This window comes from Pseudorca crassidens, chromosome 3, assembly GCF_039906515.1.
Source record: "Pseudorca crassidens isolate mPseCra1 chromosome 3, mPseCra1.hap1, whole genome shotgun sequence".
Lineage (NCBI taxonomy): Eukaryota > Metazoa > Chordata > Mammalia > Artiodactyla > Delphinidae > Pseudorca > Pseudorca crassidens.
The window spans coordinates 30,064,705-30,085,617 of record NC_090298.1 but is presented as its reverse complement, the minus strand read 5'-3'; the positions used below and the strand labels follow the sequence as shown (position 1 = coordinate 30,085,617).

At 38.7% G+C, this 20,913-nt stretch overlaps 2 protein-coding genes and 1 long non-coding RNA gene across 9 annotated transcripts in view; 2 read left to right on the top strand and 1 right to left on the bottom strand.

The window, feature by feature from the left end:
* Nucleotides 1-13,255, top strand: part of RANBP3L (RAN binding protein 3 like) — a 48,206-nt gene extending 34,951 nt beyond the window's left edge. For all 4 annotated transcript variants that reach the window (XM_067730527.1, XM_067730526.1, XM_067730524.1 and 1 more), the window contains 6 exons: nucleotides 1,952-2,054; nucleotides 2,403-2,533; nucleotides 4,131-4,251; nucleotides 5,899-6,041; nucleotides 9,017-9,206; nucleotides 11,495-13,255. In XM_067730527.1, the coding sequence (XP_067586628.1) occupies nucleotides 1,952-2,054; nucleotides 2,403-2,533; nucleotides 4,131-4,251; nucleotides 5,899-6,041; nucleotides 9,017-9,206; nucleotides 11,495-11,538 (732 nt within the window). In that variant the 3' untranslated portion in view covers nucleotides 11,539-13,255. The remainder of the gene's footprint in view (nucleotides 1-1,951; nucleotides 2,055-2,402; nucleotides 2,534-4,130; nucleotides 4,252-5,898; nucleotides 6,042-9,016; nucleotides 9,207-11,494) is intronic.
* LOC137221209 (uncharacterized) overlaps nucleotides 1-18,831 on the bottom strand; it is a 55,005-nt gene extending 36,174 nt beyond the window's left edge. For all 3 annotated transcript variants that reach the window (XR_010941925.1, XR_010941926.1, XR_010941924.1), the window contains exons 1-2: nucleotides 18,710-18,831; nucleotides 8,262-8,367 (exon numbers count right to left, since the gene is read on the bottom strand). This is a non-coding gene — a long non-coding RNA (uncharacterized lncRNA). The remainder of the gene's footprint in view (nucleotides 1-8,261; nucleotides 8,368-18,709) is intronic.
* A 278-nt stretch (nucleotides 18,832-19,109) lies between these two features.
* Nucleotides 19,110-20,913, top strand: part of NADK2 (NAD kinase 2, mitochondrial) — a 46,219-nt gene continuing 44,415 nt past the window's right edge. Inside the window, exon 1 of one of the 2 annotated variants that reach the window (XM_067730518.1) lies at nucleotides 19,110-19,579. In XM_067730518.1, coding sequence (XP_067586619.1) covers nucleotides 19,280-19,579 — 300 coding nt within the window. In that variant the 5' untranslated portion in view covers nucleotides 19,110-19,279. The remainder of the gene's footprint in view (nucleotides 19,580-20,913) is intronic. The other variant, XM_067730519.1, reaches the window with a different exon arrangement.

The following is a 20,913-nucleotide window of genomic DNA, read 5'->3' as shown; positions in this document are numbered from 1 at the left end:
TTTCTAAAACAGAGCATGATCTACAGTGGGGAATTATACAGCCAAGTGGAAGTTGTGCAGCAAATGTGCCCATGGTTTTATCTGGTCCAACACATCTTTATACTCTTTCCACTTTCACCCAGACCAGAATCTTGGCTGAGACAAGACAAGGAAGCTAGCTTGTCTCAGGGCTATTACATGAAGAATCCCACGGAGGATGTACAGATTTTAAAACCTGTGCAAGGGCTCAGAATAACAAAAGGACCACCAACTCATGAGGCCTGTTTATTCCAAAATTTTAAGGGCTTTCACAAATCAGTTACTTTTAAGATCTAGCTTATTCTACACCTGCCTCAGGCTTAACCCCAATTCCAAGAGAAGTATCACAGCTTCTCAGCTTTGAGGCACCCTTCTGCCACTCCCAAGATGGTCAGCTCCAGCAATCCTAGAGCTGTTGACCTACACCTTTGGATGTGAACCAGAATGGACCAACTTCCAGGCAATATATTTAGGCACATTTATTCTAGATTAGTCGCAGCTTCTGTAAGATGTCACAGACACAAATAAAATACTCTTCAAACCTCATGGGATCAACTTTAACATTCAACTCATTTAACAGACATGGATTGTGTTCTTATGATATATAAAGCATTGGCATTGGTCTCAAGTTTGGTGGCATATTACTATCATCTGGTGAGCCTTCAGAGGACTTATGCCTGGCCATCTCCCCTAACCAATTAGATCAGGATCTCCGTGGGTGAGGCCAGGTGTCAGGAGATTTGAATATACAGCCAGGATTGAAAACCACCTGGGTAAGTGGTTATGCAAAGCTAAAGAAGACCCTGTCCTCTAGAGACGTTTATAGTCCAGTAAGGGAAAGAGAGAGATACCTATACAAATGAACTACAGTGGGAATTACAGATTTGGTGTGAGGAGGTAGGTACCTGTGTGCATTTCCTATGGGCGCTTCAACTTTGACTTACAAAGGAACCTGAGCTTCCTGTCTCCTTAAGCTGATAACATGCTAGGATAGCAGGAGCTGTAGAGATCACCTGTGTTTGTCCTCTAGTTGATCCTGTAATCCTGTGGCTGTGTGATTTGGGGGCCAGGATGCCCTCTTGATTTGTTTGCTGACCATGTGCTTTTAAGAGTGAGTCATTAAACTTTCTGTGCTTTAGTTTCTGTTTTCTTAAAATGGAGATAGTTACACCCATCTCTACCAATTTTAACAGATTATCTTGATGTCCAGTTAAATAATGTGAAAGAATCTTGAATTAGTAAGGGAAAAGATATAAACCCAAGTTCTGAAGTATTGTCCAATTCTCCCTGTTCTGCAGGGAGCTATGCAGGGGGGCTGTACAGGTTATAAATGGCATGGAAATTACTTGGTCTTTCTTCACACAGGCATTGATTACAACACATGTGCGAATCCCCAGGTACGCAGCCTTAAAAATTGATTGTTGGCAAAAATTGTCTTAGAGGAGAAGTTAGGATTCCTTCTGTAGTGATGATGTGAGACAGCTAGTGGGTTCTTTGGATAACTTTTTAGTTTTTTAAATGAACTGGATAGAAAGAGTGGACTGTTGAGAATACTGAAATACCTTGAAAAAGTGACAACAGCTGCATCTCCCCCTAGGCATCAGGTTGGTGTGGTGGTAGCATGGGACAGCTACTACCTCCTTTTGGGTCTCGAAAAGCTTTCCCATTGCCCCTGGAACTAGATGCCACCTGAAGTAGGCTGGTGGTAACTAGATTGTTTGCTGAGATCAGAACCAAGTTCTTCTAATAATGGGGAGGAAAACCAAGGTCTTCTAATAATGGGGAGGAATTCTCTGTTCAGCACAAAAGGAGCCCAAAACAAAAACAGAGCTTTTGGGTTTGTTTGCCACCCTGAGAAGAACAAAAGTATCTCTTGGCTTACTGCAAATATATGGGGATAAAATTAAGTAATACATCTTTTTCCCCCACTTAGGGTACTCAAAAACTCACTCAGCCTCAACTTGAAAATGATTCATACATCAAGGAAAAACCATTCAAATTCACTTTAAAATTTCCTATCAACGCTCCAAACTCAAGTAAGAATTATTTCATTTGTAAAACATCTGATTCAACTGGTGTACTTCCTGTTTTTCCATGTCATTTGTTTAATATCTATAAAATACAAAAACAATAGCCCTGTGTTTTAAAATGTTTGGTGAAGATTAAAGCATATAAACATGATATATAAGCTTTAATAATTGTTTGACTTAATGATATGTGGGATCATTAAAGAGATCTGCCTCAACTCAAGCAGTTTGATTTTTTGGGAACACTCATTGTTATAAAAAGCTAAGGCTAAATGCATGTTAACAGGGGCAAGAAAGAACTTTCACAGTAGGGAAAATGGGGCGTTTTATGTGTTCTTTCCCCCTATTTTCTCTCAGGAACAGACTCTCTTAAGAATATACCCCTAACTGAATCAGCTGCTGCTTTCTCTTCTAAACCATCACCAAAATGTTTGCTGGAGAAAATTGATGTCATAACCGGGGAGGAGACAGAACACAGTGTGTTAAAGGTCTGTGCCTCATGTATTGCTCTTCCTGGCCGCACCTCCATGTGTGGAATAAGCTACCCTTAGCAGAGACAGCTTGAAAAATAAAGGCAGAAGTATACTTTTCAGAAAGACTGAGATGCTTAAATAAAAATGTTACAGGCTTCCAAGGATTATACCAATATTTTGTTGTATTCTTACATTTATATGTGTAATTTGCAGGAAAATGGATTGCTGTCTTTACAACCACGCCCGTTAGTCCCTTAGAAAGAAGACAACCAAGGACCCTGCCTTAAAACAACCTATATTTTACACTTTTCATGTCAGCTTTTATAATTTGTTGTTATCATATGATTTAAAATTCTATTTACACTGAAAGTTAAAAATGCAGATAAGATGAATTGATTTCAGTTCAAGATAATAAAAGGGTTTTTTGTTTTCCTTTAAAAGTTCCTTTTTTTACATTGAAGTAGGGCTGATTTACAATGTTGTGTTAATTTCTGCTGTACAGCAAAGTGACTCAGTTATACATATATATACATTCTTTTTTAGATTCTTTTTCATTGTGGTTTATCTCAGAATATTGAATATAGCTCCCTGTGCTATGCAGTAGGACCTTGTTGTTTATCCTAAAGGTTCTTTTAAATCAGTTTTGAACTTCACATGAATCAAGAATTTCACAGATGTAGTATATAGTATCACACCTAGGATTCAAATGTTGAGTGGTATAGCTGTCAATCTAGGCATATAAAATGTAATTACTACAACTTAATCATTTTCAACAAAGCACAGATTTCCCTTAGCCCTTCTCCATCTGTTTTACCCCAAACTCTCTTCATTCCTATTTTCTTCCCCCTTGATCTACTGATACACTTACTGTACAAGTGTGTCTCACAGCATAACTCTCAGATCAGATTAATCCCAGATTCACTGAAGTAATCACTAGGGGTGAGGCCCTGACATGCTATATTTTTAACAAGTCATCTAGGTGATTCTTGTACATAGTAGTATTTGAGAACCACTGGTAAGCATTAAATTATAGTATGGTACTCTGTGGTATCACATGCTAGTTCGGATGCTGTATTTGCTAAAATTTTTAAAGCATACAAATAATTCCATGATTCCTTAACTTTCAGATAAATTACATAATTCAAATAACATTGTTTAATTTATAAGTTGGTATATACAGATATATTGTTAAGTGAAAAAGAAAGATGTGGAAAGTATTTATGGTATTCTACCATATGGTATTCTATTTTTATAGAAAAAATAGGAGAAAAATATATACCTATTGGCATGTATATACACACAAATATCTCTAGAAGGATAAACAAAATATTAGCAACAGTGATTACCTGTTGTAGGGGGTGAAAACTGGTAGATGGGGAACTAGTGTTGGTGGGGTTACTTTTCACTTTGTACATCTTTTTGCTTTTTAATGTTTGAACTATTCAAAAACTGTATTGTTTCAGAAGCTAAGTAAAATTTTAAAGCTGGCTTAGAAATCATTAACAAAGGTTATTCTGGTAAAGTATCAGACAAATAAAAGTGTTATAGCATAGGAAAGAAATCACTTTGAAAAGTTTTCTATATTTTGACATTTTAAAAAATTGTCCTTTAGATCAACTGCAAGCTTTTTATATTCAACAAAACAACACAGTCCTGGATTGAAAGGGGCAGAGGAGCTTTGAGACTGAATGACACAGCAAGCAGTGATTGTGGAACATTCCAGTCAAGACTAAGTAAGGAATCATTTTGTAAAGCGAGTCAGTATTTCTCAGGGAAATTTTTCCAATATAAGTACACATCATTTTCTGGAGATGTGTTATGTGTCAATAAATTAGACTGCTGTCAATAAATTAGACTGCTGTCAGTAAATTAAACAATTTTTTTAATGTACTATAGGAGTTTCCTATTTAAAGTAGGCTCTGATGTCAGACTATACAGGTTCTAGTTCTGGCTCCATTACTAACTGGTGACCTTGGACAAATTACTTACTCTCCTTCTGCCCCAGTTGCATCACTTTAACGTGGAAATAATAGAAGTCCATGACTTAGTGAGTGTGAGAATTCAGTGAGATGATGCACGTAAAGCACCTATGACCGAGCCCAGCAAACACCTAAATAGTAATCATTATTATTTAAAGGAATGTGATGAATTTATTTTTGAAGTGGAATCGTTTTTCTAAAAGAGAATATTTGCCCTGTAATTTATTCTTGGCATTCTAAACACAGTGTGTGGGTTGGGATGAGAGGTCAATTTCCAAGTAAATAAAGGTGTGTGGTTATTGAATCCTTCAGGCAGAGTGTTGGTCAGAATTTGGTCAGCCAAACCAAAAGCCTGAGGAGGTTTCTGGCATCCAAAAGACACACTGGGCATTGTTCAGAGGTCCAAACTGAAAGTAAGCACAGGCAGAGATCTGGGCCGGGGTGGATGGGTTTACTGGTCAATATCGGGTGGTCAAATCTTGTGGAGGAGACCACAAGTAGAAGCTGGTAAATGGATATCTGGTGAGTTTCAGATATCAATCTCAAGAAGTGAGTAAGGAATAGAATAGAGACTAAGAGAGTTAGGAGCACTGGCAAACAGGTTTCTAAATAACCTGACTATCATTCCCAAGGCAGGTATTAGCTGTTTTCTACTCTGGTTTAATTTCACTCCTTCCACTACTTGCCAAAAAAATGCACAAAACAACTTTTCTTTTAATTATACAGGTAATACATGTCCATTACAGAAGACGGAAAATATGGATCGACAAGAAGAAAAAAAATTAAATTACTCATAGGCCTATCTTCCTGTAGTAGCTAGCTTCTGTCAATAAAATATATTCTTAAGGACTTTGTATACAATGAATGTATACAATATATTGAAAAACTTGTGATAAATGGTGTTTATAGTACTTTGTAACCTGATTTTTTCTTTTGCATAGTATGCCATGGTCACCTTTCTACATTAATAATTATCTTTCTTTAGTATTCTTAATGAGTTCATAATATCCTCAACAGCTGTACCATCATTTATTTAACTAATTCCATTTTTTGAATGCTTAAAGTTTTTGTTTCAGTTTTCTCCATTATAAACAATTCTTGGGTAAATATTCTTCAGATCATTATGTCCTCAAAGGAATTCTAAAATTTAACCATTTTTTAATATTATAGTAAAAAAATATAGCATTTTTAGCATTTAAGCTAATAAAAAGGTCCTCCAACATAATAAAGCCCAATTTGGAAACCAAATTATAATCTAGTCAATTAAATTACAATTTAGTAGTGACAATAGAGTCTGAAAAACAACTACCAGATTTATTTGCTTTCCAAAATGGCAAATTCCTCTGAAAGGCTAAGGAATCAACTGCTCTAAAGTCTGATAAATTCATCTTCCTATTTTAGTTATGCACAATCAAGGCAGCCTGAGGCTGATTCTCAATAGTAAACTCTGGGCTCAAATGGAGATTCAAAAAGCAAACCACAAAAATTTACGAATAACAGCTACTGATTTAGAAGACTATAACATCAAAGTGTTTTTAATTCAGGTAAGTGACAAATTTCAGTGATAGAGGTTTATCCTACTATATTTATAGATCTCTGCAGTCACATTTGTTTTTTTCATTTTATTAAAATAACCTATACCATTAGCAAAAAATCAGCCATTTATTATGGTTGTTTACAGTCTAATATAAGACCTAAATTTTGCATGAAATTTAGAGATTAACAACAGTTCAAAGCAGTCAATTGGTACTGGTCCCAAGACATTTGTATTGGTATATGCTGTCAAACCCCTACATTTTTCTTTACTATTAAAATTATGTCAACCATCTTACTAAATTCCAGAGAGACTACTGTCAGGATTGGCTCCTAGGAGGCCAGCAGAATCCACACCCTGATGCTTACACTGCGTGCTGAAATTGAGGCTTTGAAATCACTGGAAAGGAACCAGTGAGAAATGGAAAAACACAGGGCTAGCAAGTTAAAACAACCAGTCCAATAGCAAATTCCAATTCTGGATATGAGTCAGTCTCCAAGGTAACAGGATGGGAGCACAGCTTTAGCTGTTCCGGCAGCAGGAATGCTTGACCTCAAATACAAGATCCAGGCAAAAAAGACAGAGATGACATGAATCAGGCGAGAAAAAAGGCTGGATTTCCCCCATAGGCCGAGTCTCAGAAGACTTGAGAAGACTGAATATCTAAGCAGCTCAGGTAGAAGATGACAATACAAGTAAATTGGCTTCCATATAATAATGAAAAAACAAAAGTTGGCAAGAGCCCACTGATGAAAAACCAAAGGTTTTATTAACTACCTGTAGGTGCACTGTTAGGTATAAGTGATGTTGAGTGTTAAAATCTTAGAGTAAGATGTCTAAACCCTGTTTACCATTTAGGGAGATAATACTGGATACTCTGCTAGGCCAGATGCCCCTGTCTGTGAGTGGGTAAAGCAGCCTGTCTGAGATTGAGACTATGATTAGATTCGATTAGATTTAACTATGACTAGATTCTGCGGCTCAATATCTGGCCCATGCTGACTTTTTAAACTGTAGGATAATTTTTGGAGATTAGCAAACAAAATGCAATAAAAATCACCCAAAATTCCACTCCCAGAGATGGTCACTATTAACATTTTGGTCTTATACTACATTTTAGTATATACATGTATGTGTGGGTACATATATACATGTGTACCATACTGTACATACTGCATGACTTTCAGGCAAGTTATTTAGCCCTCCTAAACCCGATTTTACTCATCTGCCAATGGAAGACAATAATAATATACTTTATAAAGTGATTGAGAAGATTAAATAGCTAACATTTGATTGTGAAATACACATATGTAACCTTTTCACTTATCAATGAAAATGAGTGTTTTCTGTTATTAAATAGTTCATTCTTCAAGAATTCTTTTATAGATGAAAATAAATTCTGTTCTATTATATACCATAATTTATTCCATTAATCCTGTTTTGTTAAATACTTAGGCAATTTACTATGTTCATTATTATAAATTCTGCAAGGAATTCTCTATGTACATACATGTTAATTCTCTTGGGAAAAGGTTTTGACTTGTCTTGACACATTTATCTCCAGAAAGACTGAGCCAATTTTCATTCTCACCAGCATTTTCTTATGGTACTTCCTGGAAATTATTTTTAAGCATTGCAAATTTGTTGTCCAAAAATATATATATATTATTGTGCTTTTACTTCTTGTTCTGAATTTCTTGAATGAAAATATCTGAATGAATTTGGCTATATATATATATATATATATATATATATATATATACACACACACACTAGTGAAAGGCATATTTAAAATTTAATGTAAAAAAGTCAAGGCAGCAGAACTGTATTTATATTTCAATTACATATATTTTCAGTATTTGTTATTAATTAACCTACTGAAGAAAAATTACACCCTTGTACTTAATATAAAAATTAAATTGGTCAAGAGTCAACAAATATTTACTCAACATCTGCTATGTAATATCTAACATAATATGAGAAACAAAAATATTTTATTTAATGTGTATTTTTTTCCCTAAAAATCATTAAGGTAACTTAATAACATACAAAAGAAAAACCATATTTTAAGACCCTTCTCCCCAAAAGTTGGCATGTAGTTGATTCAACCCTCAGTTCTTGGTTTTGAAATATTTGGTAGCTCTCTGAAGGATTAGCAAAGAGAAAAATTTTCCCAGATTTTCTTTGAAATTGTGAAAAGATACAAAAATGTAAGCCACTGACATGTTACCTTAAAGAACACTGACTTTGATGACAAAAACGAAGTCCCAGCCAATCTGTCAACTAGCTGTTTAAATGCAGACACGCTGTGCCTTTCTGAGCCATAATTTTCTCATCTGTAAAGGGAAAAGGAAACAAGTATTTACTGAATACCTGCACTATGTGCTTTTGCTAACATAAATGGAATAAATAACCTAAAGTTTTATTATAAGGATTGAAAAAATAAAAGGATATTATAACAGCAAATGTTATACCAATGTTCTTGTTACCATCATTTTTATATTAATAGCAACTGTAAAAATAGAAAAGTACTGAAAGCAAGGACTTCTGATGTGTTTATGGTACAACATCATAGACTATTCGAATGAGCTCTGCTTTTCTACAGAGCTATGCAGCTTGCAGGGATGTCTAAGCAAGTGATGTAAAGGAAATGAAAGTCTTTTTCCCCCAACCCTAAAATTTTCTACAGTATAACACAGTGAAGGAAGGATGGTCTTAACAAACAAATTCAAATAGAAAATTTAAATCACAAAATTTCATTTTCTCAATTTAAAATGCACAAATTGGGACCTCATAAAATTATCTGCTCTAGGATTCAATTTGGTTGAAGATGAATTGGCTCTTTACCCTTTAGTTTCTAGGATTATTTATATTCTAGATTTATGTCATATAATTCCTTCCTTATTAATAGTGAAAGGTTACAAATGTGTAAAGTGTGGCTATTATTAAGTTACTTATATTAACAACTTAATTTTCCTCTTGCAGGCCAGTGCCAAAGATACAGGATGTATGCATGCAGCAATACATCACCGTCTTGTTGCACTTCGAAGCTTCTATAAGCAGAAAGATGCAAATCAAGCTGAAAGCCAGTCAGAAACAGTCCTCCAACAATTTAACTGTGATAGCTGTGATGAGGATGAGGATGATTTTATCCAAGTCACTAAAACTAGATCAGGTAAAGAACTTTTTTTTTGTTAGTTCAGAGATTTAAGAAAGAAATCTTATTCACAACCCTTTTATATGAAATAGATTTTTAAAAAGTGTAACTTGGGCTTCCCCAGTGGCGCAGTGGTTGGGAGTCCGCCTGCCAATGCAGGGGACACGGGTTCGTGCCCGGGTCCGGGAGGATCCCACGTGCCGCGGAGCGGCTGCGCCCGTGAGCTATGGCCGCTGGGCCTGTGCGTCCGGAGCCTGTGCTCGGCGGCGGGAGGGGCCGCGGCAGTGGGAGGCCCGCGTACCGCAAAAAAAAAAAAGTGGAACTTGTCTGTTCAAAGTGGGCAGGGGTTAGAGCCCTAGATGTTTGCATCTGAGAGGTGGGTTTGAAAATCACTGTCTTCTGCATGTGGCCTTCATTGGGATTTCACCAAAAGTCAGCCTTATTGTAATACCTGCACATCATTTGCATATACATTTCATAAAAGACCATATTTACAATGTAAAGTATTAATTGCTACACTGAAACTAACCAATTATTAATATTTCTCTTCACTTGTTCTCATTCTCCTATTATTGGCCATAATAGAAGAAATTATAAATACTCGTAATGGAACCAGCAGGCAAATCTGGCTTATTCCCTTTTTGGAATTTGACTGTTTTATTTTCAAAGACCTTCTTTACCTGGGGCAAAAGGCGCTATTTCTTTTATTACAACCGGATTCATGAATTGAACAAGGTTGCAGTGGAACCACTGGTTAATGGACTTCTAGGTTTTAGTGCTTGTCCTGATGAGTGAATTTAAAACTAAAATTCATCATTATTTTTGGAGAAAACCATTGTCAAGGAAATAATAAGCCCAGCTTTGTGGGTTTTTAAAATAATTTTTGTTGGAGTATCGTTGCTTTACAATGTTGTGTTAGTTTCTACTGTACAGCAAAGTGAATCAGCTATACGTATACATATATCCCCTCTTTTTTGGATTTCCTTCCCATTTCGGTCACTACGGAGCACTAAGTAGAGTTCCCTGAACTATACAGGTTTTCGTTAGTTATCTATTTTATACATAGTATCAATAGTGTATATATGTCAATCCCAATCTCCCAATTCATCCCACCCCCCTTTCCCCCCTTGGTGTCCATACATTTGTTCTCTACATCTGTGTCTCTATTTCTGTTTTGCAAGTGAGATCATCTATACCATCTTTATAGATTCCACATATATGCGTTAATATACGATATTTGTTTTTCTCTTTCTGACTTAACTTCACTCTGTATGACAGTCTCTAGCTCCAGCCACATCTCTGCAAATGACCCAATTTTGTTCCTTTTTACGGCTGAGTAATCCAGCTTTTTCATACAGATGTAGCTATTCCAATAAGTCGTCCAAGTATTTTCAGTAATATTTTCATTTAGCCCTGAATTCTGCTCTACGGAGGACTGACAAAGGACTTACAAAAATAGTGTGTTAGCAGGCATTTTCCCAATTTTTAATCATTTTAAATCTTAAAGCTATTTTAATCATACATAATTTAGGAATCTATCAAACAACATGTGCAGAACTTGATGAAATAGCTTCCTTGGCCTAATACTAAAAGTGTAGTTAAGAGGAAAGACGCACAGAACATGCAGAGCAGGATCATAACCTGCTAGACTCAGTGAGCCAGAGAACTAAGCGGATATGATTCTTCTTGTTACTATTAAACAAGAGGTTTAATTTTTTTAAAATGTATGAAATGTATAAATAAAAATTATTATAATGTTTATATTGTCACAATAAAATGGGATCTATTAGAAAATGGGTTGGTATCCATGAAAAAATGTTAACTTGCAGTTAGGATTAAATGGCAAAATTATTTCATCAACAAATGACACGTTTATGAATAGAATCTATATTCTACCATATTCCATTTTAGGAAAGGGGTGATATGCAACTATCTTCATACAACATGAGAAACAATGGAAATAAGGCCAAGTAAATGCCAATCTTATGAACCCATCCTCTCCCCTCCTTACTTAGTACTTTCTCTAGGAAGTGTTGCACACAAATGCTAAATGTTATGGAAGCAATAAAATGTCTGACTTTTTAAACATTGTTGCCCAGGAATTAAGGAAAGGTTTAATTATCTGAAAATGTCACATTTAAAATTAGGAACATTTCCAAACGTTACTTAAAAATATGCAGATTATATATATTTTTTATTTCCTTGCTAGTAAGCATATTCATGAGTATTCATGTTCAGTTGTATTCCATATTAAACCTAAATGAATACAATATTGTACAATAAATTATTTTAAATTTATATCACAGATTCTTCTAGGTGGACCCACAGACAGTCGGTTGCCTGTTCATGAGTGCTACCTACTATAAACATGAAAACATCTACAAAAAGATCACCTTACTGAAAAACTCTAAGCCATCCTAATAACTGAATGAGAAGATCCTATTCATTCCTGGAACAGTTTTTATAGAAAGGTCCAAGAAATATAATTTGTTGCAATTAAAATGTTTCTCTGTGTAGTATAATAATTCTGAGGTTTTATATTTTGATTATTGTGGAGAAAATGGCAGAATTTAAGAGACACATGGCCTTTGGAAGTTCAAAATTTTTCATTTTTGAAGAAGTTAATTTAGAATAAGATTTGGTAACTAATTTGGACTATTCATCACATTGATGGATACAATAGTTAAAATTATAAATTGCTGGATTTGATAAATATCTAAGATATTTATTTTTTCAGTCATATATTGTCTGGCCATAAAACAAATATTTTACAAAACTTCCAGAGTCATTTCTTTGAAAAATGTTATAACTGCACGTTAACATGTTATTAAATCATGTTTTTCTTCTGGGAAATGTGTATTTTCATTTAACCTTTGGACTTCCTAATTCTATAATATTATATATTCATGGTATGAATTCCTTTAAAGAGAATATCTGTTCTTGCACTTGTATCTATCGCACCTTCTATATGCTTGACTCACGGTCAGTATCCAATATTTGTTGAAGGAATGAACAAAATACATTACCTATGTATCAAAACAGTAACTATACGAAAAATGAAATATGTTAACTTGTTCTTTGCTTTATTTATGTAATTAAATTGTCATTAATATTCTAGTAGGTGAGGCTGTACAGAGACCTTTTATAGCCAAATGACCTTTTTTTCTTAAATGCCATTATTAAGGTAAAACACAGTAATTTCAACAATTGTGCAACAGAATTTTGATGTTCCTCTTTTGAGATTTGTTTCAGAGACGCTTCAGGAGTTACATAAGTAGGGGCCACCACCTCACTGTGTGCTCACATGATCTCTTTCTTGTGGGAGCACGGGGAGGCGGGAGGGAGAAAAAGACAGCAGGTTCTCTGGTGTCTCTTTTTATAAGGACATTAATCCCATCAGACCAGGGCCCTCATAACCTCATCTAGCCCTAATTACCTCCCAAAGCCCCATCTCCAAATACCATCACATTGTGGGGTAGACTTCAACATATGAATTTTGGGAGAACATAAACATTCAGTCCATAATAAGGAATAATTCACAGTACAAAATGATTTCTGAAAACGTTCTGAACAGTGACAACATATTTGGGATAAGAGTATAGCTTCATTTCTACTTTGAAGAACAATATTCACATGGAAGTATACATGTGAATACATATTTTTAAAAAGTTACATTACTTTATTATAGTATATACCATAGATAATAGTAAAAGCAATTATATATATGCATTTATTGTCAAATCTAATGCTTGAAAGTTTAGCATATGAAAGTTGAATTACTCTTTTAGACTATAATTTAGCTAGTATGTTATAATTGATGAAAGTTTTGCTTTCCCTATCACTAACTATAACTTAGTAAAATTTAGCTACTGAGTATTTAACTTTCATTAATTCTTCTAGTGACTCCAGAAGAAATACAGTAAATAAAATCCTTTACTTCTAAATTAAGCAATGACTCAGGAAGTGGAGAAGAAAAGTTAATGTAAGAGAGGAAGAGAGAAAAGGTTGAGAGAAGGAAAAAAAAAAAACAGTAAAGAAGAGCTCTAACATGAAAGGAAGAATAAAAAGAATGGAAAATCAGAAGTTTTAAGTGTTTTCTTTTTAATTCTAAAAGAGTGACTCTGATGCAGAACAAACTCGGAGGAAAATTTTCATTAGAAGCATAATATAAACAGGGAGACATTTGGAGAAGATATTAAAGAATTGGTTCTCTTATAAGATCTTAGCTGATATGGGAACATTGGGATTATGCTAAATTGCTAAAGTAAAGCAGAGAAACAGAGATTTTCCTTATCTTCCTGACATGTTCATTCTTGACCCCTCTTTAGTTGTGGAGATGAATTTTCTCAATGCCTCAAACATTTTATTTAGGGATTATGACATGGCTACTAACAGCAGAAACATGATATTTAGCTTATGACTTTCAACCCATTTCCACTCTGCTATTCCTTCTTATACTCTTTATGCATATATTTAGTAATATTTTGGGGGGTAATAGAAATAGAAACATCTTATAGTTTCTCCTTGTCCTATATCTTCATCTAGCCTTCTCCTTTTTGGCTTTTCTATATCCTTTGCCCACCCCCCCCTTTGTGTGAAGTGATCAATCATATAATGACATTCATTTTCACAAGTTACTAGGTGGGTGATTTCAAAGCATACGTCTTCTTCCATAGAAGCTGATTTTAAATAAATATATTTATTTATTTATTTTTGGTTGCATTGGGTCTTCGTTGCTGTGCGTGGGCTTTCTCTAGTTGAGCGAGCAGGGGCTACTTTCCATTGCGGTGTGTGGGCTTCTCATTGTGGTGGCTTCTCTTGTTGCAGAGCTCAGGCTCTAGGCGCACAGGCTTCAGTAGTTGTGGCACATGGGCTCAGTAGTTGTGGCTTGCGGGCTCTAGAGCGCAGGCTCAGTAGTTGTGGCGCATGGGCTTAGTTGCTCCACGGCATGTGGGATCTTCCCAGACCAGGGCTCAAACTCGTGTCCCCTGCATTGGCAGGCGGATTCTTAACCACTGTGCCACCAGGGAAGTCCCAGAAGCTGCTTTTATTAAAAGTTACTTAGATAAATATTCCCCAAATACACAAGATACACAAGATATATTTAATATGATATCCGATTATATATTATGATAATCTAAACATTCTTTTCTATCAACAGTACTTTTATACCAAGTTATTCAGCTTAATTGTAAACCAGCAAAATGTTCTCTCTTAAAATATTTTACAACCATTACTGCCAAAGCCAGGAGCCCTTAGTTGTCAGGGCCTAATATCCTATACAGGCCTTAGAGCACGTGCATGTCAGTTTTTAAAAAGCCAGGGAGGGTGGGGCTTCCCAGTCCAGGAAGATCCCACATGCCGCGGAGCGGCTGGGCCCTTGAGCCATGGCCGCTGAGCCTGCGCGTCTGGAGCCTGTGCTCCGCAATGGGAGAGGCCACAACAGTGAGAGGCCCACATACCGCAAAAAAAAAAAAAAAAAAAAAAAAAAGCCAGGGGCTGGTCGTATATATCTTTCAGAATCAGAATGTACATGAAGTGAGCTGCAGGGGGTTATAGGGATTGGGAAGGATAGATTGTAACCTTTGTAAATCTTCAAGTTGTGAATATCACAGTGATATATAATTTCTTCCCCATAAAATGTTGAGAACAATTAAGCTTGCTTGAGATGTGGCTAGTGGGTAGGCTTGTTCACTAGGAAAGAACACCAGCTTTGTCATAGGTGGGGTTTGAGTTTGAAATTCAATAATACTACAGATTGGGGGCTTCCCTGGTGGTGCAGTGGTTGAGAATCTGCCTGCTAATGCTGGGGACACAGGTTCGAGCCCTGGTCTGGGAAGATCCCACATGCCACGAAGCAACTAGGCCCGTGAGCCACAACTACTGAGCCTGCGCGTCTGGAGCCTGTGCTCCGCAACAAGAGAGGCCACGACAGTGAGAGGTCCGCGCACCGCGGTGAAGAGTGGTCCCCGCTTGCCACAACTAGAGAAAGCCCTCGCACAGAAACGAAGACCCAACACAGCCAAAAATAAAAATAAATATAAAATTAAAATAATACTACAGATTATTTTAGTTGTTTGAGGGTAGTTGAAACTGATATTAAATCCATGAATGCCAACACTTTGGTTTGTTTCGCAATGGCCAGATTATACCCACAGTACTGAGTAATTTTTGACATCATACTTGGAATTGACTAACTCGAATACTTGAACATAGTTGAAATTTCTAAGATGATATTTAGAAACTATGGCATTGGAGGAGTTATTGAAATAACTGGCAAATGTTTAGCCTAAAAAATACTTGATGATATAATAATTTTCAAACAATTAGAGGATTACCAATATTTCTTAATTTCTGCCAATCTAGTGGATGTAAAAGACTACTTCACTATTAGCTTAATTTGTATTTTTCTGATTTCTAATAAGGTTGAGGATCTTTTAGATATGTATTCACTGCTTGTGTTTCTTCTAAGAAATTTCTGTTCATAATTTTTGCAAAGCTAACCATGTCATTCTCTCCTTTCAGTGGCTTCCTAGCATATACAGGATAAAAGCCAAGTTCCTAAGCATGGATATAACACTTCATGTCTTTCTCCCTGTCAACCTCTCTAGCCTCACCTCCCACTGTTGCCTGCCTCTCTCTAAATGTTCTAGGATTTCAGAACTGCTATTTTATTACTCCATATCTTTGCTCATACTGTTTCCTCTGTGGAATTCCTTTCTTACTCTTGCTGATTCTGGCTAATACCTAACTCACTCTTTAAGGTTTAGCTTGAGACATTTCCAGAAAGCTTTCCCTAACTCCACTTAGGCTGAATGAAGATTTGTTCCTCCAAATTCCTATAGCACTCTGTGAATAATTTTATCATCGCACAGACTGTATGTTCTTCAAGGGGAGAGACTACTTATTTATTTCCCATTTTATCTCCAACACCTAGCAGGGTGCTTCGCCCACAGCAGGCAATCAAATATAATTTGATCTCCATTGACGTGTTGTATACATAAGACTCAAGAGGTGTTATCCAACAGGAAGCTAGAAATAAGGATGTAAATCTCCGGAGATAGTCTGGGCTAAAGACACTGGTAGTAGCTGAAGTCAGGGAAGGGGAAAGGGACTAATATTTGCCAAGTGTATACTTTGTAATGGGCATGTGGCTAGGCATTTGTACATATATTTACAGCTTTATAAGTAAGCTATTACATTTTGTAAATGAAGAAGTAGGCTCAGAAAGATTAAGGGAACAGTCCAAGGTTGACAAAGGTAATAAATGGTAAAGCTGGGATTTGAACCAAGGTCTTTTTAAATCCCAAACCCAAGCTCTTCTCATTACACAAGAGTAGATAAGCTCATGCAGAAGAGTGCAGAGAGAAAGAGACAGAGAGAGAGAGAGAGAGAGAGCCAGAGAGAGAGAGACACAGAGAGAAAGAGACAGACAGACAGACAGAGAGACAGAGAGAAGGGACGGCAAGGATAGGGAAGGATAGATCCCAAATATGAGCTTAGGAAGAATCCAGAAAAGGGACAGAAAGATGGGAGGACCACCATTAGGGACTGGTGTGCTGTGAACCAGAGTAAAAAATTTCAAAAGGAAATGATAACCATTTCAAATGCTGCAGGAAGACCAAGTCAGTTAAGGGCTGATAAATGTCTTCTGAGTTTACAATCACATCCTTGGTCACCATGGAAATAGCAGTAATTAGTAAAGTAGCACGGAGAAACTAGATTACAACAGGTTGACAGATGAATAGGCAGCAGGGATGTTGACCAATGATGAACCAACTACTCTTTCAAGAATCTTAGCTGTAAAGAGAAAACAAGCAATATATAAAAGCTAGGGCATAAAAGGTTTTTTGTTTTTTTTTTAATTTAAAGATGTCACAGACATGAGCATGTTTAAACAGTGAAGAGGAAAGTCCAATAGAGAGGGATAATTAAAGGTATATTAAAGGTGATAACCTGACGGAGCAATATTTCTGAGCAGGTGGAAGGAGATGGGATCCCAAAATAACAATGGACAAAGAGACATACCAAATGAGATGTCAGTGTAGACAAGTTTGTAGCTGGAAACGGGGGAGATCCAAAAATTTGAGTACTTATCTGTGAAATGGGAAGAAAAGGGGTCTGAAATTTTGCATATGCATAACAGAATTCATAGACTTTGATCCAGAACAGGTTTTCTAAATTCATTTTTTCTGTCAAATGGATCAACTGACATTCTCTTAGTCACCAAGCTTCAAAGCTCAGTGTCATCTGTGACTTCTCCCTTTTCTTCCTTCCTAGTATCTAAGGAATTATAAAGTGTTGAACTAGTAAGACTAGAAAGGACCTTGAGAATGTTCAAAGTTACAAATGAGTAACTCACATCTCACAGAAGTTAAGAGGTGTGCTTTAGGGTGCACTACGAGTCACTGTTAGCAGCTCCTGTGAGGCAAAGTTCCTGGCCAGAAGGGGTCAGTGACCTACTAAAAGCAAACATCTATCAGACTGCACTGTGTATTTCCCAGTCTAACATACTACCTGGCACATAGTAGGGACTCAGTAAATATTCAGTGAACCCAAGAGTGAATGCTGGCGTTGGTGGCTAGCTGAAAAGTAAGTCACAGATTTGGAATCAATTTGGGCTTGGCAGAACCTTGGAATCACTCTAGTTCAACACCCTCACTTTATAGATGAGGAATCTGAGGCCCAGAAAGATGAAGCAACCTGCCCAAAGTCCAAAAGCTAGTTATTGATAGTGCTCGGACTACAAAGAAGCGAAGAGAGTGCCAAAGCAAAAGGATCTAAAGAGCAGGAGGGATAAACATTAGGATGTGCACTGCCATTTGATTCTCCCCTTGTAACAGGAGCATTTTCGTCTATTTCCATTACTTTTACTCTAGCTTCGATCCAAGAGTAACTATTCCAACAGCGCCCAAGTCTCCCTTCCTCTTCCTGCCTCCCAATTTGTTCCACATTCGAAAACCAGATCAAGTCATCAAACATTGCTCTCAGGACTCATTTCATTCCAGTTAAAAGCCTTCAAAAGGCTAACTACTGCCTACAGGATAAGGTCCAAATTATTAACATTCTCTACCCTTCACTCTTTTCCTATCTACTTTTTCAACCACAGCTTCCCATCTAGAAATTTTCCACTTGGCCAGACTCGTCTATCCATCATCCTCTAACTTTCTCAAAGGCTAACACCTCCCCTCCACCCCAATAGTTTTTTGGAGGTTAGCAGATGTACCACCTGCGCAATCCCACAGGGTACCATGCTTAAATGAGCCCGGTGCTCGGCTTACTGCTGTCTATCCCTCTTGCAATTCTTAGCAATTTCTGAACAAGGGGCTGCGTTTTCATTTTGCACTAGGCCCCGCAAATTGTGCAGCTGGTCCTGAGTCCGTCTCCTCAAACCCTGGCCCAGAGCTGGACATATCAGCCATCCAATACGAGGTGGCTGAATGAACGAACAAAGGGTCTAGTCTTATGTGCAATAAGAAAAGAGTCTAGTCTTATGTGCAATAACGAAAAAAAGGACTGACCCCGAGCAAGAAGCTGCGACCTCACGCACGTTCCCGCCAAGCCCTTAAAACCGCACTCGCAGGGCCGGCGCAGCCTCAGACCAGTTCCAGCTGGGTTTAGCTCCAACACCAAATAGAATTCCAGCCCTTCCCCCGGCCGCAGCCAATCCCTGAAGCTCCTCAGCCTCCGAAACCGCTGCGGGTTCTGATTGGCTGGAAGAGGTGGCCTGGGGGAGGGTGGAGACCGCGGGGGGAAAGGGGTGGAGCTGGAGGTCGGTTCCCGGGCGGGGGAAGCGTACTGCGCAGGCGTCGATGGAAAAGGCTCCCCAAACAAACACAACCCACCACCTGGAGGCCTCCAGCTTTTCCCCGCCCACCTTTCCCTCTCGAGGGCTCTCCCGGCTCCCAATCGCCCGGCTTTCCCCGCCCCCGTCAACGTCTGGGCACGTCCCCTTTGCGGCGCCGGCCACGCACGGCTGTGCACTTAACCTCTGCCCGCCCGGCTGGAACGTAGAGGCCGGGGCGGCGCGCACTGCTGGCGGCTGGAAGCGGAGGCGGGAGCCCGGGCCTGCAGCTGCTGCCGGGCCGACGATGACTTGTTACAGAGGCTTCCTGCTGGGCAGCTGTCGTCGCGTGGCGGGCGGCCGGGCAGCGGCGCTGAGGGGGCCGGGGGCGGGAGGCCCCGCCGCGCGGCCGCGGCTCGGCGGTGACGGCGGCGGCCGGCGGCACCTGGGGCAGGGGCAGCCGCGCGAGCTGGCGGGCTGTGGCAGCCGCCCCGACGGCGGCTTCCGCCCGTCCCGGGTGGTGGTGGTGGCCAAAACCACCCGGTACGAGTTCGAGCAGCAGCGGTACCGTTACGCGGAGCTTTCTGAGGAGGACCTGAAGCAGTTGGTGGGTCCCGGCGGCCCCCGCCCTTGTGCCTCGGCCCGGCGCTGGTTCGCTCACTGGCTCGGCCGTGACTTTGGGGGTGCGGTTCTGGGAATCGCTCCGCAGGCCGCCCCGGGGGAAAGGGAGCCCCTGGGCGCCGCTATGGGCAGCGGAAAAGAAGCTATGGTACCGCAGACACACCCCCTTTTAGTGGGCAGGACTGCCAGGCCTGGGCACTCCGGGGAGCCGGTCTGGTTGAGCCTTTTCCGCGCTGGAACGTGGTTCTCAGACAAGGTTCCAGGAGTTTGTATCAAAAGCTCACGTGTCTCCAGTGCTGGGCAGAGCAGCGGGGAAAATTTGAATGTATGTTGTTAAGTAGCAAGGTCCAGGCAAAAGGCAGGTAAACAGGGTAATTATGAAATACAGCGTCTAGGTCTATATAATATAGTAGTGCCTCCACAACAGACTATATTTGGTATAGATATTTACTAATACTTTGCAAAGTATATAAATACACCTAAGGGGGGGGAAAAACCCTGAATATTATCTGCCTTCACTCTTATTCTTGGAACTTCTGATCCCATGTCCCCACCCACTTTAAGGAAACGAGAGTGATGATGCTACCATGAGCAGTATGTCCAGAAAAATCTCCATTGGAAATCTCTAATTGTTGACACTGCACCAAAAGGCTTTGGAATAAATTGCCTGTAACCATAATCCTGTAGAATTCTGTGCAAGAGTAGACAGCCTGTTCTGAACTTCTGGTTCGTAATCATCAGCAATCTTTTGGTAATATTTTGTGGAGGTATCAGAATGAAATTGTAAATCATCCTTGTTTAAGTACTGACTGTTTTCAGCATTTAACTTCTTGACTGTTTAATGAGTTAATTGAGGAGGGCCCCTGTATTCATCGGGTGGCCATGCTAGGTGCAGGTTTCTCTCCTTTTCCCTAGTGTTTGAAGGTAGCAATTTATAGAAAACATTTGCATCATTTAAAGAGTAAATCAGCAAACAGTTGGAGCAGGAGGTCGGAGTAGTTGAGTTTGTGTTAGGGAGTGAAGTTGAGGGTGAGGTAGGGAATAAAATTGGAGCAAGCGTTTCTGATTTGGGAAAGAGGTGTGCCATATGGGTTGTACTCCTAATTTTAAAGACCTGCTTTTTAGAAGTTGTCGGATGCCATATACCCCTAAATATGTTCTTCATACGATTTTATGGAAGCCTCTCACGACAAGTAAAAATAGTATACTTGATTGGGATTCGGGGTCAGGAGCTTGGAGCCAGGCCCAGGTTCTCCGTGGCTAACTTCCTTTTAACTTCCGTGGGCCTTCTTGGTGACAGCGATACTTTTTGTGTTGTGC